The following is a 23909-nucleotide window of genomic DNA, read 5'->3' on the forward strand; positions in this document are numbered from 1 at the left end:
CATGGGTGCATCATTCATGAGTGACAGAAGCAAGTTAGTCTGGAAAATCACATAGGTTTTTAAGTATTTCAGATTCTTTGGTGATATATATGATGGTAAATGCTTAGATTTCTTCAGCTGCTACTATGGTTTGTGTCTCTCTATTCCTTACCTACCATAGGAGGTACAGGCGTTAGTGTGAAAGAAATGGCAGACCTAATTGGATTTCAAACCTCTAAAATGATCTAAAACTCAGAGGTTGCTGTCAGGATTTTAGGGTTTGAACTCTTACATAGTGGTTTGTCTTTTTTCTTTTTTTAATTTGTCTTGGATTAGCACCGAGAGGCCCCAGCTTCATTGCTCTAGGCGCTTCACAAACATACAACAAAACAATGATCCCTGCCCCAAAGACTTTATAATCTGTTCATAAGTAAGATGATCATGGACTCTAATCCAAGGCCCATTATGATCAACTGGAGTCTTTCCACTGTCTTCAATGATCTTTGGATCAAACCCAAGATAATCAGTGGTCACAGCACACCAGTTGCCTCGCTATAAGAGCTAGATACAAATACATGCAAACAACTAGGCCACATACAAATACTTTTATAGTACTAGGAATCCTAAAATATCAACTGAATAAAACATATTGTCCTCGCCCTATTTAATCACTAGATTTTGGACCTTAAAACAGTTACTGAGATTTTAGTCCTGAAAATTAAATCAAGATAATTTGAAGGAAATAGTTTTGTGGAGACACTTATTTAAAAAAAAGTTTATGAGCTGCTCAGAGGTTTAGAAAGTAATAGCCCTGTGGAGATGAGTAGGTAAAATGGAGGTGAACTACTCAAAGATACCAAATAAACTCAATTTATGTTATTATGGCGATAATAAACTCGTTTTCCCATGGTAGTTTAACTACTTATGTGACATTAATATAATATACATATGAGATATGATACAATCTGGGAACCAGAAAATGTATCTTCTATTTCATTGGGAATTACTGTACCAAACCACGGAAAATAAGGTACCTCCGTGACCAGAGATAGTTACCCTAGCTTCTTTGGTTACACCAAATATCTCTGTATGAGTATAATTGGACTAAAACTTTCAGTTTGGCTACCTGAAGATACCTACATCTATATTTTGTACCTAAGTATAATGCCTGATTTTTGTAGCTGCTGAGCCAATCATTTGAATCGGCTGGGACTTGGTGGGTGCATATAAAGCATCTCTGCAGATAAGGCCAGTTATTTAGATGCTAGATTATGGATTTAGACGTCCTACTTTATGCACCCAAATCTGGCCATGATACTTTGTTTGAACTTTAAGGGAAGTGGGTAACAAGAAATGTTGAGGCACAGGGTTAGTGTCATTTTTATGAAGCAATTTTTGTTTCAGTGGCAGGGAGAAAGGGGAGTTAAACCAGGATGTGATTGTAAAGGGAGAAATTTACATTTAAAGACAGTTGTAAGAAAATGAGAAACAACCATTTTATTCAGGAATGGTGTCCAAAGTAGTCTGTGCAGAACAATTAGGAGATGATACCATTTAAGTGACCGGTTTTAATGATAGATGTCTGAAAAAATATCCATCCACTTTACTGCAAGACATATGGTAAAGAGGGAAACAGTTTGGTGTTTAGCCATTATTAACATAGCCACTGTGTTGCTTTTCACTAGGTCCTGACACGGAGGATGTGGGAAGTAGCATGTCCACGTTAGAGCGCTCGCTTGCTGCCCGCAGAGCCACTCGTGCCAAGCTCATGATTCCGATGGATTCACAACCAAACAACCCTCGTGAGTAGCGCATCTCTTACTCCCTCTTACAATTGTATGTGAGAACAATAGTGCATCTAGAGTTTCTTCCATTTGAGGACTGCAAAGTATCTTACAAATATTAATTAATTAAACCTCATAACACAACTACGGTAAATAGCACTAGCCACATTTTACAAAGGAGTAAACCATGGTTTCCCAAGGCTTCACAATGATTCAGTAGGTGGGAATAGAATCAAGAAGTCCTAACTTCCCAGTCCACTGCTCTAACCACTAGACCACACATTTCCTATGTGTACATTTCCTATGTGTACAGTACTTGGGGACACAAGGTCTGTGAGGGTAAGGGATCGTCCCTCAGGATAGGTTGTAGACCTATCCTGAAGGATGATCCATCAGTCTCACAGACCTTGGGAGACAGACCAGTCCTCGCTTACAGACAGCCCCCCAACCTGATGCAAATACTCACAAGCAACTACACATCACACAACAAAAACACTAACCTGGACACTCAATAATAGACTTCCTACTGTATTTTCCACTCCATGCATCTGATGAAGTGGGTTTTAGCCCACGAAAGCTTATACCCAAATCAATTTGTTAGTCTCTAAGGTGCCACAAGTTCTCCTCATTCTTTATGCATTACTGTGCAGTGTGATTCTCAACATGGACTACAGGATGGAGATGTTTATCTCTGGAAAGAATCCCTTGGTTTCAAAGAACTGCGCAACACATATTAAATCTAGACATTATTTGGTATATGTTACATTACCAGTAATCTATAAGGCCCTGATCCAGCAATCCATTACACAGGTGCTTAACTTTAAGCACATGAGCAGTCCCACTGATGTCAATGGAACAACTTGTACTTTAAGGTAAGGAAGTACTTAAATATACAGAGGCAAAAATCATTCTTGGGACCTTTCTCCTTTTTAGGCTGTATCCACTTGTAGATAACGCGGTCACATGCACACTTTGACATTCCGGCCTGACATACTTTCCCTAAGGGGAGTTGTAAACGTAAAAAATATTGGAGAATGCACAGGATAAAGATTCAGTGGGTTGGATTCTGATCTCATTTACTTCAGAGAAAATCAGAAGTCACATCTCTGATGTTGATGGGCCTGATAATCCTCTTTCTCACACTAGACTGACACTGCAATAACTGCACTAGCTGCAGTAGCATTACTCCTGATTTACCTGATACAAGGGAGATATGAATAAGGGCAGTGGAATTACACTGATGTCGACGTGTTGTAGGCAAGATCAGAATCAAACTCATTATAATTGCAATGGGACAATACCGGTATAAGTAAAATCAGTCCGCTTTATAGGTCAGTGTATATGGATAAATGTGCTGATGGGTTTTTTAGGATCAAATCATAAATAGTTTTAGAAGGGTGAGGTTCTGTTTTCTATCTGTATCCTATTCCCACTAGTATATGTCTAATAGAGAGATTATATAATGATACATGGGGGCGGGGGAGAAATTGATCTCACATTGGGAACTACAGGCCAGTCAGCCTCACTTCAGTCCCTGGAAAAATCATGGAGCAGGTCCTCAAAGAATCAATCCTGAAGCACTTGCATGAGAGGAAAGTGATCAGGAACAGCCAGCATGGATTCACCAAGGGAAGGCCATGCCTGACCAATCTAATCGCCTTCTATGATGAGATTACTGGTTCTGTGGATGAAGGGAAAGCAGTGGATGTATTGTTTCTTGACTTTAGCAAAGCTTTTGACACGGTCTCCCACAGTATTCTTGTCAGCAAGTTAAGGAAGTATGGGCTGGATGAATGCACTACAAGGTGGGTAGAAAGCTGGCTAGATTGTCGGGCTCAACAGGTAGTTACCAATGGCTCCATGTCTAGTTGGCAGCCGGTATCAAGTGGAGTGCCCCAAGGGTCGGTCCTGGGGCCGGTTTTGTTCAATATCTTCATAAATGATCTGGAGGATGGTGTGGATTGCACTCTCAGCAAATTTGCGGATGATACTAAACTGGGAGGAGTGGTAGATACGCTGGAGGGGAGGGATAGGATACAGAAGGACCTAGACAAATTGGAGGATTGGGCCAAAAGAAATCTGATGAAGTTCAATAAGGATAAGTGCAGGGTCCTGCACTTAGGACGGAAGAACCCAATGCACAGCTACAGACTAGGGACCGAATGGCTAGGCAGCAGTTCTGCGGAAAAGGACCTAGGGGTGACAGTGGACGAGAAGCTGGATATGAGTCAGCAGTGTGCCCTTGTTGCCAAGAAGGCCAATGGCATTTTGGGATGTATAAGTAGGGGCATAGCGAGCAGATCGAGGGACGTGATCGTTCCCCTCTATTCGACATTGGTGAGGCCTCATCTGGAGTACTGTGTCCAGTTTTGGGCCCCACACTTCAGGAAGGATGTGGATAAATTGGAGAGAGTCCAGCGAAGGGCAACAAAAATGATTAGGGGTCTGGAACACATGAGTTATGAGGAGAGGCTGAGGGAGCTGGGATTGTTTAGCCTGCAGAAGAGAAGAATGAGGGGGGATTTGATAGCTGCTTTCAACTACCTGAAAGGGGGTTCCAAAGAGGATGGCTCTAGACTGTTCTCAATGGTATCAGATGACCGAACGAGGAGTAATGGTCTCAAGCTGCAGTGGGGGAGGTTTAGATTGGATATTAGGAAAAACTTTTTCACTAAGAGGGTGGTGAAACACTGGAATGCGTTACCTAGGGAGGTGGTAGAATCTCCTTCCTTAGAGGTTTTTAAGGTCAGGCTTGACAAAGCCCTGGCTGGGATGATTTAACTGGGAATTGGTCCTGCTTCGAGCAGGGGGTTGGACTAGATGACCTTCTGGGGTCCCTTCCAACCCTGATATTCTATGATTCTATGATTTAGGTCTAATTTGTGAACTTTTTAGGCTGGGTTGTAAAAAACCTGTTTCTTTCTCCATAAAATAAAAGCGGTATGTTTTTGAGGGGCTTTATCGTATTTTTTTTAATTTATCTGACTCAATGTGCCAAACATTAAAAGTGATAGGAAATAAGCTATAGAAAGGACTGAAGAAATCAAAAGAGGTAATTATTCTGAAGTAAAATAAACACATTGGCATTGTTAAGTGACAAAATAGATGTGATTTAAGCTGATCTTAAAAAGCACAGAAAATCAGTTTATTTGGGTTCTTCAGGATCAAATGAGCTGTTGAATGAAACTTTTTGTATTGATGTGAAAGGGAAAAACATTGGTGAGTTTCATGATGCTACAAGTGAGACTGTTTGAGGCCATCATCGTTATTGAAATGTAGCCATTGTGATACTCTTAAGTCTCTAAATTCCTTCACAGGAAGGCACTAAACTTGATAAAGCAATTGAAGGGGGTTTCATAGGGTCTTGGCAGATTACAGTCCAATGATGCTAAAGTCACAGTCTCAGTGGAAATCTGGCTTGATCTCATTAATAACGAAGACCTGGACGCACACAAGGACAAAATTGAAAAACAATTCAGAGCACTGTTTCCAATTCATAACTAACACAATTGATGTCAAATACTCAGATCAAAGAGCTGAGAGCTGAGCTGAAAACCAGAAAAGAGGCTGAAATCTAGCTGATGATACATAGTCCTAAACACCTTCCTTCTCCCCAAGCATTTAAAATCAAAGATCTGGATTTCGATCCCAAGTCTGTTTGTGCAGGAGGCTATATCACAATTTGTTGTATCAAAATGGTGACAAATTATGGAGTAAAATCTTGGAAAACAGGACAGTTGAATTCAGAGTGTTATCTACTGGTGAAAGACCTGTGCTCCTTCTTAGCATCAACACAGCAGATTTTCCATTTTCTGATTGGCTTAGTCAAAATGTTATAATAGGGTAGGTGCTGAGATAACAAATAACTTGATAAGAGTGTATCATTATATAAGGACAGATTTTTAAAAAGGAGGTAGAAAAATTTTGACTACTTAGTTTTATGTTCTTGTGATTTACCTACAGAATTCCAGTATATTTATTTTTTATAATACATCTGTGTGAGGAAGAAATATGCTCATAGAATGAATCACTTTTGGGGGTTTATTATCACTGTTTCCACAACTTGGGAAAACATACTTAAAAAAAAAAAATCATGTTGATATTATGTTTGGCAACATCTGTGGACTTTGGGCTACTGAGCACAGCTTTGGAATCTCTACTTTGTAAATTCAATAAGCCATACTTAGATTACATGTTTATAGGACATATTGAAAATTTTTGACGCAGAAGGGCAGTGATCAGGGAGCTCCAAAATCTGGTAAGGGAATTTCTGCTTTCAAACTCCTAAAGCATCCATATCAAATACAAATTCAACTCTTGTTAGGCTATGTCAGAACAAATTTCTTGTCATATTGCAGAGACTTTTTGAAAATGCTTGAAGCTATCTTTTCCCTTAGCTTCTCTACATAAATATAATATTACAGTGAATACTCTGATTTTTTTTTATTCTTATTACTTATATCTTGGAGAAGAATGAAGGGATGGCCTTCAATAAATGTGTTGGATTTTTTATGACTCAATACAGAATGATTGTTTTTGCAGTGCATTAACAATGTTACAAACAGGAAGACTATTATTTAACCTTTTAAAAGTGTGAATAAAATGATTTCCACAGATAAAATTAAATCTTTGAATAGTAAGATTTCTATTCTGAGGATGGGTAAATTGAACCTAGACATTTTGAACGTTCAAAATATTACGATTATCATTTCTTAATAAAAGTTTTGTGCGGTTCTACACCTCCCGTTTTCCTCTGGAAGTACAGAAATGCCCAACAAAGACTGTGTTGTTTAGTGCTTAAAGATGTAATAAGGAATAAGCTTTGGCCCAATTACTGACTCTTTGTGTGACCTTGGGCAAATTGCCCAGTTTACAACTCTGTGTGGTGGATTTAATATGGGCTAGAAGTAATAATAATGTCTACTTTAATATTTATTATATTGTTTGCAATTCACGTGTTAAAAGTGCTACATAAGCCAAAAATATCATCATTGGGGCAAATCCTGAAGTTACTACTCAGTGTTTACTCAGGCAAAACTTTTGTTAAAGTCAATGGGAGTTTCCCTGAGTAAGAAGTGCATAAAAACCGGTAAAGGAATTCAGAATTTGGCCCATTGTTTTTGTTATTGGTTGTTTATTCCTGGATTGTTCAAAACCAGAACATACTGGAACTCACTCACAAGAAATCCTGATTTCATTAGATTTTGAGCCAGTTTCCAAACCAAAATGGTTCATATGCTTTGGAGAAGCCTTAAATGTTCAGGTGATTAATTTGCATAATGCATTGTTTCTCTTTCCTCTCTTTCTTGGTTGTAATTCCCATTAGAACACTCAGAGTTAAATGTACACACTGAGGCCATGGCTACACTGGAAACTTCAAAACGCTGCTGTGGGAACGCTCCCACAGCAGCGCTTTGAAGTGCGAGTGTGGTCGCGTGCGAGCGCCGGGAGAGAGCTCTCCCACCGCTCCTGGTAATCCACCTCCAGGAGGGGATTAGCTCCGACCACTGGGAGCACAGCTCCCAGCACTTGGAGCCTGTTTACACTCGCGCTTTAAAGCGGTCTGACTTGCTGTGCTCAGCGGGGTGATTTTTCACACCCCTGAGCCAGCAAGTTAGAGCGCTATAAAATATAAGTGTAGCCAAGCACTGAGGAAGTAAGGCCAATCTCAGTTACACTGGTGTAAATCAGGAATAACTTTAGTAGAGTCACTAAGATTATATCCTGGCTCTTGGAGCCTTGATTCATCTATTTCCATTTCAAATATTTGTCACTTAACAGGAAAATATTCAAACTTGTCTGCCTAATTTGCACCCTTGAAACAGGCATTTATATGTGCAGATAGTTTCATACATAAAAGCGGCTTTTTATATGTGAAAATATCCCAGTCACATGAAACATGCCTATTTCTGTATACAAATGTGGTGTATGTATGTGTGTTGGTTTGTCTATAAAGAGCATACACACATTGTTTTTGAAAATGCTTTTTGTTTATTTATTTATACTTTATTATATTTATTATACTTTATTATATTTATACTTTATACTTTATACTTTATACTTTATACTTTATTATATACTTTATTATACTTTATTATATTTATACTTTATACTTTATTATATTTATTTTGTTTATTTATAAAATGTTTGTTTATTTATTTATCTATTATTTATATTACCATAGCATTTAGGAGTCCTAGTCATGGATCAGGACCCCACTGTATCAGGCACTGTACAAAATACATATTTTGTGGCTGCAATTTAGGCACCTGCTTTGGAAATGTGGCCATTTGTAGTTTTCTGCGAGATCCATCCATTTATTTTTAACTTTCTACAAATGTTAAGAGATCTTTAATTCTCTTTCTCCTTCTCTCTCTTTTCAGCTGTTGTCAGTGCCATCCCAGTGCCAACACTAGAAAGTGCCCAGTACCCAGGAATTCTGCCATCGCCAACATGTGGATATCCACACCCGCAGTTCACCCTCCGGCCCGTGCCATTCCCAACACTCTCTGTTGACCGAACCTTTGGAACAGGAAGAAGTCAGTACAATGCCTTACCTTTTATTTTGATGTTTGTTCTCTGATGAAGTGTTTTGAAGTGGTGTTTAGACTGGAAATAAGGCATACATTTTTAGTAGTGAGGGTAATTAATCATTGGAACAAGGGTTGTGTTGGATTTTCCATCACTGACAAATTTTAAATCAAGATTGGCTGCTTTTCTAAAAGATCGGTTCTCGTGCAAACTGGAATAATTTTGGGAAAGTTCTGTGGCCTGCAGTAGATCAGACTAGATGATCAGAATGGGTCCTTTGTGGTCTCAGAATCTATGAATCTATGAAATGGCAAACACAGTATTATTTTCTTTTCAGGAGGACAGTATACTGTAAAGGAAGGCTTATAACTAGCTTAGAGTTTGTGTACACATTCATTTGAACAAAATGACATCTCACCTCGTGACTGGGTTCCTCTGAATGTTTTCTGGTATGAGCCAGTACTAAAAAGGAAAATATCTGAAGTTGTGTAGTACAGTATTATTCTGAAGTGTAGTAAGAATACATGCGGTCTTTGCAGTTAATTTCTTCTTCTCAAAGTTAACCAGTAGACAATATAAAAAGAATACATTGTGGGTTGCATTTTCAAAAAGCACTCCATCCTGGTCTAACTCAAAATCAATGTCAAAATTCACATTGCCATCAGTAGAAACATTTTCATTGATTTCAATGGGAACGGAATTCAGCCAATGTTGATTGGTCTTCAAAATCCCACCCAGCATTCTCTATATTAAACCCAGGTTTGCCAAAATTGCACTAATATTTTCTTACCAGCAGACTTGCTCCTTATAAAACACTGTCATCATATACTCCTTAAACTCAGTGTTCATCTGTGTTTAATTAGGCATTCTTGTGCATTTGGAGGATCAAAACATTATGGTAGAGAGCTCGTTAGTTTGTACCAGGTGGACTGAGAATACTGATCAGGGGCGACACCAGACAGCCTTGCTTCACATCTCTTCTTAGAGGTTGAAAGTTGTTGCACCTATTCAGGATCATCTGTTTCAAATCCCCCAAAGTTTTAAGACCCTTTGGTTTGTACCAAAATGAGATTTATTAAGAATTGAAAGAGAATTGGATCAAAATAAAAAAAAAACAATCTGCATAATGTATCTAGCCTTAAACTCTGCACCAAGTTATGTAGATAGGTCCAAGTCATGCCATTAAACTTGGAAGAAATCTTGTACTGTTCTGGAGAATGCATACTTTACCAGCTTGCCCCTTTGTCCCTGATGGTTTGACAGAGCAGCATTTCTTAGACTCAGGCATCTCATACCATCCTTTGCCCCCTCATCCTCTCACTTTAGTTTAAACTGCCTTCTATGGCATCTTCCACAAAGATATTACCACATATGGACCCTTCAGGAAGGATATAACAGTCTTGCATGAAATAATAACACCTAGCTCTTATATAGCACTTTTCATCAGTAAATCTCAAAGCACTTTACAAAGTAGGTCAGTATCATTATTGCCATTTTACAGATGGGAAAACTGGGGCACACAGAGTTGAAATGACTTGTGCAAGGTCACCCAGAAGGCTAATGGCAGAGCCAGGAATAGAATCCATGTTTCCTGAGTTCCAGACTATTGCACTCTCCACTAGCCCACACTGCTTGCCTTGGCATACATTTACCAGACTTATATTCTTTAGAGAAATAGATTGGGGTCTTTTTGTCCTGTACTCACTTTACAGTTTATAATGCTCTTTGGAAAGCATATGCACACAACAGTTGTCCTTCAGCCTCACCTTCACACTTTATTTTTAAATAAGCAGTCCTAACATCATGGGCCATATGTTCTAGCCTATGACCATGCTTTTGCATGCTAATTATCATAGCTGGAGGGCTCATATTTTCTTATAATTCCCTCTTAACTTTATTCTACTCTTCGGTATGAATTATTGACATATTTATGTCAATCTATCACACACATTTTTCATATTCCTGGCAGTCTGTGCAGCTAGTTCATGGAGAATAAATTCCATGGGTGGTTTTTATCCTGTTTGATTTTTGCTTTCAGTCATTATGGTCAGGCCCAGAGGGACTGGCAATTGACATTTCAGTAGAAGGCTTGTGGGTAGACTGTGGGCCTAGATGTTCTATCCATGAACCCAGTATCATTGTCACCTTCTTCCCCTACAATGACTGGGTCCAATACAAGGGTAGGTGGTAGTTGCCTCTGGAGGGCGTGACTAACTCTGGCTGGATGTTTCTGAGAATATAGACCTCCCTCACCCCGAAATAATCACAGATTTAACACACGGAAGCACAGCTCGGTGATGTATGGACACCCGACTTGGAGGGAGAATTTTAACTTCACATTACAAGGTGTTAGATTCTGCCTACCCATGGAGATGGAAGAGAAGATTGACAGATTGGAATGTGTAGTCTTTATCCTGGAAAGTTGAACAAAATGTGAATGCATGGGCAATTGCACCTCTGATAGGCACTGCAATAGTGTTCACAGGAGCAATGTGGAGCAGGGACCGTACATTTCATAAGTATATTGCATGGTACATTTCACAAGGGATTATATATTTAATAAATTGTCAGCAGTATAACACAAAGTAGGGCATGCACAAACTCGACACTCCCCTGAAGAGCACTCGTCAGGAGGCTGGTGTCCTTTCCCCCATATCTTGTAGATGGCCTCCATCACGATGGATTGAAACATGACTGCCTCCTTTTGAAAGAAAGCCCTTTTCTCCTGTCTCTGAACTCTGCTAGGTCAGCTGCTATCATCTTGCCCTCCTTGTGGCATTACCTCATCTTTTTTCTAATACCTCCAGACCTCTCCTGTGACCTCTCACAGCATTCACCCCATCAAGTGCTTCCATCCACAAACAATCCTTTTACATGGCACCCACTTTGCCAGACTTCTCCCCAGAGGATGTCATAGCACACCTCAGTCATCTGATCAATAGCTTACCCTTTTCTTGGGGAAAAAATGCATTTTTGAACTGAGTCTGACCAACCTGCCCACCCTGGAATCACCACTGGAAGCAGGCAGTGAGAGCAGCTGAGCATTTCTGTACAGCAGTGTTTGAGCCAAAGCAGGTATTTCTGCAGCTCTCCAGTAGGAATTGTGAGGCACTACTTTCAGAATGACATCTTGAAAATTTCTGCCAAAATATTTCGCTTTTACACAGCAGAGTAGAAGAAGTGAGGAGAGTTATTAAAAGAGAACTATATAAATTCATCGAGGTTAAGTCCAGAAATGGATATTAGCCAGGATGGGTAAGAAATGGTGTCCCTAGCCTCTGTTTGTCAGAGGGTGGAGATGGATGGCAGGAGAGAGATCGCTTGATCATTACCTGTTAGATTCACTCCCTCTGGGGCACCTGGTATTGGCCACTGTCGGCAGACAGAGTACTGGGCTGGATGGACCTTTGGTCTGACCCAGTACGGCCATGCTTATGTTCTTATCTATGGATAAATTCCCACACATGCAACAAACCAGGTGGGAAATCAAAGAAGACATTGTTACTTCTGCAGCATCCATCAGAGATGCAGGAAACTCAGCTGCAAAATATGACAGAAAGAAGTGCCACAAAACTCCATACACAAAAAAATCCATAAGGCAGAAACTATTTTTATATATGTTGTTTGTTTTATCGGTGACATGCAGACAACCAGCCAAGCAATTGCCTAGCTTTCTGTAACAGCATGGTGGGTTAGCTTTCTGCCTGAGTAGAATGGAGGGGAGGCTAGATAGATAGATAGATAGATAGATTTGTGTGTGTGTGTGTGTGTACATACCTGCTATCGCTACTCATGCTGCCACCACTGACATAGGAACTGGCAGCAACACATCATATGAAAGAGAGGCTGTACTCCTTGTTTCACATTTCCCTCCCACACGCTCGGCCAGCAGACAACATTAAAAAGCAGCTGGAGCGTCTGCTTTATGTTTGGATCACCTTACCAGGTCTCCCATACGGCTTCTCTTCTGCAGAAATTGGTTTCAGCAAAATTATTCTAGGATTCTGACTCAGTCATACCCACTTCTTTGTCTTCATCTGATCATGTGGGGTTTTCTTGACAGTGAATGACAATTGAAGATCATACTAGGGAAGGTGCATAAGGTAGGTTTGTATCCATTTGAACTACACAGTGAAAAAGCCATGATATTCTTGCCCCATTGCAGTAAAAGTTTTAAAAAAATAAAATACATGCACTGCCGTAATTCCTTTGCAGTGAATTCTACCTACTGTACTGCATGGCTGAACGTGCTATTGATCAGGAGGTAGCAATCTTTGAATACATCCTGTGCAATGTCATTAGGGAGGGTGTTGCTGTGCATTCTGCCAAGTGGACCATGCTCCAACACCTCTTTCTGTTCCTGAAACTCTTCATGGTTGACCTCAAAGCTTCCAATATTGAAAATCTTCCTTAAGCCAAGTTTTACCGTTCATCTTCTACTGAAAAGAAAATTTAAAAAAAAAATGAAGGGCTAAATCAGACTCAACCAGAACCTCCTGGAATAATAGATCTGCTTGTCTGTTTCACACTATCAGTGAAATCTATATAAGCCAATTATTATACATTTGCTTTTCTATCCTTGCTCCCAGGAAATATATCAGTGCCATATTAAGGTGGCTTCACTCTGTGCAGCAGTTCCTCCTAACCATTAGCCTTCACCTGAGGAATCTGTCTGGTCTGTATTTTGAGCTCTTTAACGTGTACCTCAGGATGCCGGGGAAAGATTGTGAAATGCCGTGGACTGCACTGTCATCAAACTTGCAGAGGACACTCAGTTTTGTCTCCTCCCCATCAAGCACAGACAATGCTGTCCCTTTGAGGTCTCAGAATATGACAGAAATGAGCAACTGGATGAAACCTGATGATTCATCCTCAACTAGGAAAAACACTGAAGTGGTACTGGTCAGGAAGAAGTAGTTTTAAGGACTAGTAGGAGCTGCAGTGTCTCCCTCAACTGGGGGCAAGGGGGAGGTCTGTTCTCCAGTTTTCAAAATGGTGCTGTCCAGGAGACTTCCCTCTCAGATGTGAACATGACCACAACACGTTTTAATCACTTCTAGGTTGAGCTATTGTAATGTGCTCTGACTTGGCTGACTCTGAAGGTCATATGGATGCCTCCACTTGTCCAATATAGATCAGCTTCCCTTCTAAGGGGCAGATCATCATCACCAAATATGAGTAATATGAAAATATGAGTAAAGGCAAGATTGTTAGTTGTAAAACCAAAACCAACCAAACAAAAAACTAAAGAAAAGAAGAAAAAGAAAGAAAGAAAGAAACAGTCCTCACCATTTTGAGGTAACAATACGTGATTAGCAAGGAACTAAAATAGCTTCACCTCAAAGTGCAAAAGTGAATTATACTCATTTTTTAATTAAAATAAATCTTATTTCTTGACAGTGTTTCCTCTTGGAGCTAACTGTAACAGTGAATATTTAATTCTGGGATTTTAGGTAGGAAGTATTGTTAAGCTGAATCGCTGATATTTCAGTTTAACCAGTTTTTTTAAGAGAGGAGAGAAAGGATACTTTAATACTGGGCTATATCATGCCTTCTATTTTAGGCAGGCCTTCTCTGTGATTTCATTGGGGACTGTTGCACGTACAAATGATGGTGTGACATGACCCAATGTAACTGTGGGCCCAATCCTTGAGTTTTGACTGAGGCTCTTCTTTCTCCCTCATTTTCTATATTTGTTCTTTATCGACTGGATGAGTAAGAAAAATAGCTTTAAAGGTAATTTTTTTTCAGAAATGAATTATTTGGGGGTCCATCATAAATGACTTCAGAAATATTTCTATTGACTTCAGTGAAGCTGGATTTGGTCTTATTCTTGCAAATGCAAAAAAAAAAAATAAGACAAAACCAAAAACCAACACCCACACCACCTTTTCCCCAAGAATATAAATATAAATGCCTAAACTTCTCACCTGAGAATAAAACTGATGTTTTAGCAAATTTATTATTCTTATTTGGATAACAATAAATCCAGAGGCCCTAACTGAAATGATGGCCATATTGTGTAGGTGCTATACAAATAGCTAGAACCTGTCCCCAAAGGGTTTATAATCTAAGTAGAAAAGACAGACAACGGATGGGAGGGGGAACAGAAACACAGAGAAGTGCAGCCCAGGGTCATACAGAGCTAGGAATAAAACTCACACCTCCTAAATCCCAGTCTGATACCGTGGTCATCCTCTGGGTCATGATGGCCATTCATGTTTAAACATACGCTGGATAGCCCGGGCTTATCTCATGTCAAAGTGGGGCAAACAGCCACATTCAAAGTGGGAGTCCTTCTCAAAGATATCACTCAGTAAAAAATGTGCAATGAACAATTCATACATCTGACATCATACAGTTAGGGCCTGATCCAAAGCCCCTAGAAATCGGTGGAAGGCTCTCCTATTGGTTTCATTGGGATTTGGATCAGGTGCCAAGGTACAGCAATTTTTTTTTACCTTGTCAAAGCTCTTAACTTCAGCAGTGAGGACAGTTGGGACCCACTACAATGATTTTCATATTCAGGGTTGTCTGAGAGCCTAGCTTCCATTAAAATCTTATTTTTTAACTACAATATCTGTTCAAGTAATCAGAATTCTTCTGGAATTAGACATCCATGCTGAGTTTCATAAGGACAAATGTCTAGCTTCTAAGTTGGAAATTGAGGTAACTGGATCATGTGGTACCAGCAACGGACTCATCTTCATCCATTATTTAAATAAACTTTCAGAGCTTCCATCTTCCATTCCCTCAGGAACCTGAACTAACTGTGAATTGATGGCTCTCATTAGTTTTTCAAGCATGTACGTTTTATTGTTTTAAAACTCCCTTCTCAAATACTAGACATCTTCCTCAGACAACTTACTTTCAATATTTACAGCCCAGTTTAACCTTCTAATTTTTATGGAATCCTTGCCTTCAATTGTAGATGGAGTGCTCAACCCCATCAAGTTTTTTGTATAATAAAAGTTATTGTAGTCTTCAGATTTTACAACTGTGCTTCCCTTCCAATATCCATCACCATCTTTCATTTCTAGCCCACTTGGATTTATACAAAAACTTTCTCAGGAACTATATCTAATGCCCATTAATCTAATGTTAAAAATATCACTCTCTACACTGCAGGTGCCAGCTGATCAAGTTTTTCTCTCTGAGATCATAAACTCAGAAGATATCAGGCAGGTCAGTGGAGGTTAGCAATATGTGCCTGTTCTCTCCTGTCTGTGCATGCGAGCCAGCAGACTCCCAAAAGAAGTGGATTTGAAGGACATGATAGCCTTGGGCACAGTAGAAGAAGCAGGCTGTTCCTAATATCATGAAAGAAAATGTGAGGCCAAGAGCAGGAGAAAGAGACAAAAGGCTGGATTTTTTTCCTTTAAGCACCGCTGTGAGTGAGGAGTCACCCTCAAAGACCTTGCCACTGAGACACATACCTTTGAGTCACGATTCTCCAGTTTCTCCTTGGCCAGCAGGTAGTAGAGATGGAGCCAACATTCCACCCATTCTCTGTCCCTACTATTTCCCAGCCTGCTCCCACAGCACTAGTTTACCTCTGTGCACCAAGTCAGAGATTTAAAGGGTGTTTTTACTCTCCTGCACTGGCATGTGGTCAAAGTCAAATCCTAGTCCAAAGAGAACAGTCAGGAAAGAAGAGTAGAAAGGGTGCACATAGCAAGGGAGTGGAAGGAAAGAAGAGTGGAGATGCCAGGAAGTGGCATCATTATTCAGAGAGCACTGAAGGTGAGGACAAGGAAACTTCACTACAATCCAAGTAAACTTTTACAAACTACAAATGATTGTGACCTTGGTCTCATCCTGTAGTTAGTCTCCTCTGCCTGGAGTTCCAAATTGCTGGAGAGGTCTGCAATATTGCATTGGGAACAGATAACAGGATTCTGGAACAAAAACCCTCATTTCCGTTTTTCAAAATAATTTTGCCACCTAGTAGGTTGTAATTACTTATATACATTGACATTCATTATTATAAAGTGCCTTGAGATTTGTCTTGGCTCTGTAATTACGTTATTTCGACAATGAGTTCTGGATTTTGAAAGCAACCAGATCCTCTAGAGTATTTTCATTCCCAGTATAACAACTAGATCTGATATCTAAGTGTCAGGAAGATTGTTTTCTATAGGAGAAGGATGAGCTGTTTGGGGTCTTGACTGAAATTTTTCAGTTTAAAAAAAAAAAATGAACCCAGAGCATTTATCACTTTCACACATGGCCCATGACTGTGCAAATAAAGTGGTTTACAGCAGTGCTTCTCAAGCTATCTGATGCGGGGGACCAGCAATTTTTTTTCCAATGTGCGCGCAGACCGGCAGCCGATGGCTCGGGGGCCGGCCCCGGCCCGCGGACCACCACTTTGAGTAGCGCCGGTTGACAGTATTAATACAAATGCCCTTAACATGTTCAGAAGCTTTGGCACTGTCACATAGCATCTCTTTTATCCTGACACTGTTCTTTGAAAACATCACTGAGCAGCTTCTCTGTAGTTCCATTTGCAATATGTGCATATTCTCAGTAACAGGCCATGCTGTTGCTCAGTGACCGTGATGAAAATGCCTAAACAGTTGTAATTACCAGTCTGGATACAAAGCAGACAAAAAAAAGAGATTATTTCATCCACTGAAATGTTTTCCTTTTTGTTAATTTTTCTTTCACATTACTTTAGTCAAGTTTGTAACTCTGTTCTGGCATAGAAAGTTCACGAGAGAGGTAATTTTTGAGAGCCTTTTATAAGAAACGCTCTAGAACATAGAGTAACCTTGATTTATGTTTGAAGGTTGACATGGCGTGTTTAAATCACAGAAAAATTGACTTTGAGTAAAGGATAATAAAACAGCAACTGACTGCTTTGGCACAGTGAATATTACGCTGTTTCAAGGAAAAATGATGTTGGTATTTGGTTAAATAGAAATTAAGTCCCTTCTTTGTCTTCAACTCTCATTAGCTGTGGCTATAATAATAATATAGGGCAGAATGTAATGAGTTCCAGCAACTGGGATTTGTGTCACTATCCATATGATATACTTATGATTTTGGTTGATTTTTACAATTTAAAGGCACCTAGATCCAATAGTGATGGGAACTTAAGAAGTTTGTATACAAATAAAATATACAGAGGGAGCTAAAAATGTCATTTTCTGTACTTTATTTGAAGCAAGATTTATTGCAGCACTCTGGCACATGGCTGCTTTTAGGAATGTCTTGTTTCTAATTCATGTATTCATATCTTTTGAAAAAAAATGTTTACATATATCTTAGAGCTCCTCAAAGGTTAAAGGTTGGCACTTCCCGTTCTTTGGGAAATGATCACAAAAGTAAGAAATAGGATTTGGAAAAATATCTCAATAATAGTTCATTTTATTATTCCCTTACAGCGGTGAGTGAAGGACCAGTCCCACAACAGCCATCCATGCTGCCACAGACACAGCCTGAACATGCCAGCAATGAGGACGCCCCAAGCAGAACGATTCCCACAGCCTGTGTCCGGCCTACGCACCCTCTCCGCAGCTTTGCCAACCCCTTGCTACCTCCACCAATGAGTGCAATAGAACCGAAAGTCCCTTATACACCACTTTTGTCTCAAACAGGTAATAATTCAGGAAAGAATGACTGGTATTATTTATTAGCCACCAAGGTGCAGTATTCTAGCCGAGCCTGGATGCAGGGATTATCTGTCTAAGGTACTTATCTGACCTCTGCCCTCAGAATAGTTTGTGAGCACCTCATAATTTTAAGTTAGTTATCTTCATAATACCCATGTGAGGCAGGGAAGTGCTGTTTTCCCCATTTTAATGGTGGGGAACTGAGACACATAGAAATAAGGGCCAGATATTTAAAGGTATTTATGTGCCTAAAGATCCAGATAGGCACATTGTGAGATTTTCACAAGCCCACAGGAACCTAGGTAGATGCTTTTGAGAAATCCCATTAGGTACTTATCTGCATCTTTAGGAGCTTAAATACCTATCTAGCCCTGGCCCTAAGTGACTTGCCAAAGGCCATGCAGGAAATCTGTGGGCAGATTAGGGATTTGAACCCAGATATTCCAAGACCTAGACACTGGACCATCCTTCCTCTTTCTGCAGTAGGGCTTTGATTTTTGTTCTGCTTATTTTCCATTGACTGCCACCATTTTATTTTTTGCATTTAATTTGTACTGCGCCGGCACCCGGCATGGATGTGCAAGGAAAGTGAAGGACACAAAGACCTTCCCTCCTGCTGCAGAACCCCAGATAGAAGCCAGCCACAGTTGCGGTCCTTGTGTTCTCCTAAATACAGAGACTGTTCTCAACACTCCCTGGAGGGCTACGCACCTCAAAGGAGAGTGGGAGGAGCACATACTGTACTCTAAGGGATGAGCCTCACACTCATTTGCACTAAAGTTTCTTTACATCATTCTGGCCATTGGAGGGGGCCTTGAAGTGAGCATAAATGTCCTTAATGCCCACTTAAGTGCTCCAAAGTGGCGTAAAGTGGGGGCCTGAGTGTAAATGCAAATCAGGCTTCCAGTGCCTTTCAGAGGTGCCCCTTGGAACAAAGCAGCTCTTCTCTGCCAGCAACCTGGGCTAGACCCTAATAGGCACAATCTGGCTATAAATTGTAATGTCCATGTACTGCGCCTTCTATCTATACACACCACTGCCAGTCACATCATTGACATCAGTGATGGTTGTGCCTGCGGACTGAGGCGGTTTGTAGAACTGAAACTAAGTGACATCCTGGTGAGAATTGTAGAATTAAAGGTCAACCCTTACCTATATTTTGACTTTCTTAAAAGTTGCAGTCCTCTATATTTAAAATTCCTCATCCTCTACAGGGAAGCTCCATTAAATACAGTTAAGTTCTCACTTGAAAGAAAAAGACATGCTTTAACTGTCAGAAATAAAATATAGACTGTCCTGTATCTTAAAAAAGTTTCTTTAAGTTCTTGTAGAATGAAAAAAGAATTCAGACAATTTTATGATAATATTCCAGCATTTCATTAGGATTTTCTGGAATGGGAATTCAGAATAAGGCAATAGTTTAAAATTAGAGTTAACTAATAAGGGAGGAGAATTAAATAAATCAGGAGCCAAATGAATAAGTTGGTCTTGTTTCAAATTTCATATTTGCTACAATAAATTAAACCAATGCCAAATTCTTGGCTCCTGTTTCAAGGTTTACTTTCTTGATAATGAAAGGATTATGTATATTTGCCAGAAAAACTGTCTGGAATGCAGTCCTGACAGCAAACTCGTTAAAAATAAAAAATAAATTTGCAGGGAATGGAAAGAAATAGAAAACAGTTACACGATGAAGTGAGCTGTAGCTCACGAAAGCTCATGCTCAAATAAATTGGTTAGTCTCTAAGGTGCCACAAGTACTCCTTTTCTTTTTACGAAAAAAACACTAGGAGATGAGAATGATGCTAGTAAGACCCTTCTTTAAATTCCTGCGTTGCCTCCCTGCACCATGGGTCCAGGTGCAGAGAGGTAAGGGGCCAGGAGTCCTCACTACTAGAGATGGACAAATACCTGATTTTTTTGTTCTCTTGGCAGTTCTGAAAAATAGGAGTGGAAAAATCAGTTTGGATCAAACCAAATCCAGAAATGCCAAAAAACGTTGGCAAATTGAAAAATTCTGTTTTGGGTCAAACAAAAGTTTGACCTGAAACATTTTGTTTCCAGTCATTTTAAAAGGACTAGATACAGAAAATGGTTGGAGGAGGAGAAGATGGTGGTGGACCTCCCTAGAGCTTGTGTCCCAGTGATTAAGGTGCTCTCCTGGGATTGGGAGAGCCAGGTTTGAATCCCTGCTCTGGAGCAGGCATTTGAACCCAGGCTTCATCCTATTCCAGGCTATAGGGATGGCTTTGTCTCAGCCTCTCCTTTCGAAGTTCCTCCACTTTGTGTTAAGTACTTGAATAGTCATTTGGCCAGAGAGAAGGAGAATCACTACAGAGTCATTAGGTTGGTGTTTAGGACACTCGCTCAGGTGAAGGAGACTCAAGTTTAAATCCCTGCTCCAATGATTATTTATAGGAAGAGGAACCGCTTCAAAAGGAGAGATTGAGTGTGCCCCTATCCCAAAATAATCTATGGCCTGGTTCAAATTTACAAATAGTTCCATGTTGACTGAAACTGCATTTTTCGGCAAATACACTATTTGCCAAAAAAATTGACCTGATCTACCAACTATCCTGCGTCACAAGCAAGTGGGGAAAGAGTAGAATCTTAGGTCCATTCTCCACAATGCACCGTCTCCACATTGGAGCTGTCATGGGGAAGGTAGTTGTTTGCTGCTAGTATGGACTATGGAACAGAGAGAGGGAATTGCGCTTTTCTAAAGAGATTCCTTTCTTGGGATGCTGCTCGGATAGCACAACTACAAACCACCCCATATTTCACCCCTCTTCTATATTGTATTAAATGCAATAAAATTAGAAGAGTTTTATAACATAAGCCTTACAATATATATATTGATTCTAGGATATTGGGCTCATATATATGAGCCCAATATCCTAGAATCCTTACATGAATAATTCTTATAAGTTGTGCTTTTGAAGTCAATAGCGTTATCTGGTAAATAAGGACTACCTGTGTGAATAACGTTTGCAGGATGGGAACTAAAAAATATTGATAATTCACGCTGTGCAGTTTGGTGGGTTGCTCAATTTGGCACAATTACCTGCAGTTCAGAAATTTCAGCTCTACTGAATTCTGTTCTATATTCAGATGTTGCTCTCTGAACATAGTGTTCTTGCCACACAGCATATGTTACCTAACTGTAAGTGATTACAGGACTACCAAAAAAGCACCAGGTTTCTACTTTGAACACCTGCTATCCATCACCAGGTAATTCAATTTTTGACAGCAGACAGAAGCAGAGAAACCCTACAATGTTGGAAAGTCTTTTTTTTTTTTTGGCCAACTCTTACAACTGAATTATATTTTTATATGTGTTAGGGTCTGTTCATCCTTATGTAGTACCACAAGTTTACCTAAGGCCAAATCCTACTGACCTTATTATGTGAATAAGCCTACTTACTTCAGTAGAACTACTTGGCAATCAGGTTTTTGCACTTAATCTTCATGATTTGGTGGTGGGGGGAAGTAAAGGCATGTTAGCCATCCCCATATAAAGTTCAGTGATCACCATTAAAATTGCTGTTTGTGAGTAATTATGTTACCTCAGAATTTGCTGTGTTCCCTACGCTGTATAAGGCTGTGTTGTTAATTAGACAAAAGTTAACATTAATTATGACCACTGGATCCACATTTCCAGAGGAGGTGGCTGCCATGTACCAGAGCCACGGTGGAGACACACTGGCTTATTTGTGGGTAGTCCCTGATAATTGTATGGAGCTCAGAGGATCACCACATCCCTCGGCCCGCGCCGCTTCCCACAGCCCCCATTGACCTGAAACGGCGAACCGCAGGCAGTGGGAGCTGCGATTGGCTGAACCTGCAGACACTGCAGGTAAACAAACCAGCCCAGCCTACCAGGGGCTTTCTCTAAGGTTGCCGATCCCTGACTTAGAGCAAGGAAAATGTTTATTACTTTAAGTGAGTGTCATGGAAAACATCACTCTCTCATTTCTCAAACACATGTTGGGCAAGTGTCTTATCCCATCAAAAATAACAGTGATGGAAACTTCCTATTTAAATGAACTGGGATGAAGTGAAAGCTTGTGTATGTTAGCACTTTTGAAAATCAGACCATTTATTCATATGCATAAATGTGGATTTAGGGGACTAACTTTAAGCCCCTGTTTTTGAAAATCATGGCCACAGAATTTAAGGGCCAAATGTCACGGTCATTTAAGTCAATGGGAGTCTTTTTGTTGACACCCCCCTCCCAGTGGGCATTGAAACAAGCCCTAATAGAAGATCTTTTCTACAGGCATTTTAGCCAATCAAAATCAGCTCAGTCTGGTGGTTGCTGTGTCTGCCACTTTTCTTCCTTTATGAAGATCTCAAAGAAAGAACCAGAAAAACAAGAGAGAAAACTGAAAAAAACAAAAACAAAAATCACACCCACAGAAATGAGAGGTAAAATCAATATGAAACAATGGATTTAATATAACTTAATTAATCCTGTGCCATAGTAATCTCACACATACAGAAGTGTTATAATTAGCTATTAACATCTATAAACTAGTACATACAAACCTGTAGAAAGATTAACATCATTTATTCAGTTCTATAGTATTTTACCATAAGGGAACTAATAAATTACTTAAAAGGCCTCAATCCAGTTTTTCAGGTCATACATGCAGCATACCCCAAAGCTGAAATTTACTCCTTTTTACTTGAGGCCATTGAGTTTGCTCTCTGCTTTAAGATGGCCCATGTCATAGATATTTTATAGTAGATCACACCGTTTCATCACCGCTTTATGATACACTGGTTCAGATTCTTAATACTAAATCTGAAGACATGAGAGCCACTGCACAATCTTTCCTTTCCACGCTCCACTGTGGCTGCGGTCATTTCTCCCTGCAAATCATGGACATAGACATTTAAGCGATTTGACTTAGTCCCCTTTCAGGTTAAATAGAAAATGCTTGATGGAGTGTTGAGCTTATTGCATGATGGATCTGACATAAATTCTACAAATGGCCAGGAAAGGAGTGGTTTTTTTTTTTAAATTCCTGACAAGTGGAAATTCCTTTTAACTGTTGAAATGATCCGCTGCACTTTAAATGAACCTGGATTAGCAGGCCATTTGTCTTCTGTAGCTGGAAGTGTGCTGTAAGCGGGATAGAAAATGTGACCTCTTAAGTAGAGCCTTTTATACTGTATTACAGGTTTATAACTTTAGCCCTTGTATTTTTTTGCAGTTGTAAAAGTGCTGTATTCTATTGCCACTTTCCTTTTTTTTTGCATAATATGTATATACAGAAGTAATAATTCCCATCTTTTCAATCTTCCATGGACCAATATGCCAGGGGAAATGACAGAACTAAAAAGTACATCATTGTACAGAAAAATTGAGTTTGATATTGTTTTATTCCTTACACACTGTAAGGTGTGATTTAAACTGGATATAATCCGGAAGTAGTAGGGGAGGGTTGCACAGAATGTGGACTGATTTATGTTCTCTGGCTCGTCAGGACATCATGTATTCTTGGCATAACTTTTTTTTTTTTGCAAGAAGTAGTTGAGCATGCATGCCTATAAATATAAAAAAGTAATAAATTATGGCAGCACATTAGTACAAGTCCCTACCAGTGCCCGGTTATAGCCACCCATTAACTGTCTTTGTTAGACGTTACCGCAGCATACCTGCTTAAGGAAATCAGCTCAGTCTGATGGTTGCTGTGTCTGCCACTTTTCTTCCTCTGTATGAAGATTTCAAAGAAAGAACCAGAAAAACAAGAGAGAAAACTGAAAAAACAAAAACAAAAATCACACCCACAGAAATGAGAGGTAAAATCAATATGAAACAATGGATTTAATATAACTTAATTAATCCTGTGCCATAGTAATCTCACACATACATAAAGGCCTCTTTGGCCAGAGAAGACATAATTACAGGCTATATCTACACTATGAGTTCGGGTGTGATTCCCTGCTTGCGTACACACGCTTGTTCTACCTCTTATCAGCCTAGGATGAG

The 23909-nt window shown here is 39.7% G+C and overlaps 1 protein-coding gene across 2 annotated transcripts in view; it reads left to right on the top strand.

Annotated features, from left to right (window-relative positions):
- Window positions 1-23909, top strand: part of DCC (DCC netrin 1 receptor) — a 948489-nt gene that overhangs the window by 897040 nt on the left and 27540 nt on the right. For both annotated transcript variants that reach the window (XM_048850132.2, XM_048850133.2), the window contains exons 25-27: window positions 1665-1781; window positions 8147-8302; window positions 17684-17896. In XM_048850132.2, coding sequence (XP_048706089.1) covers window positions 1665-1781; window positions 8147-8302; window positions 17684-17896 — 486 coding nt within the window. The remainder of the gene's footprint in view (window positions 1-1664; window positions 1782-8146; window positions 8303-17683; window positions 17897-23909) is intronic.

This window comes from Caretta caretta, chromosome 5 (assembly GCF_965140235.1).
Source record: "Caretta caretta isolate rCarCar2 chromosome 5, rCarCar1.hap1, whole genome shotgun sequence".
NCBI classification, from domain to species: Eukaryota; Metazoa; Chordata; order Testudines; family Cheloniidae; genus Caretta; species Caretta caretta.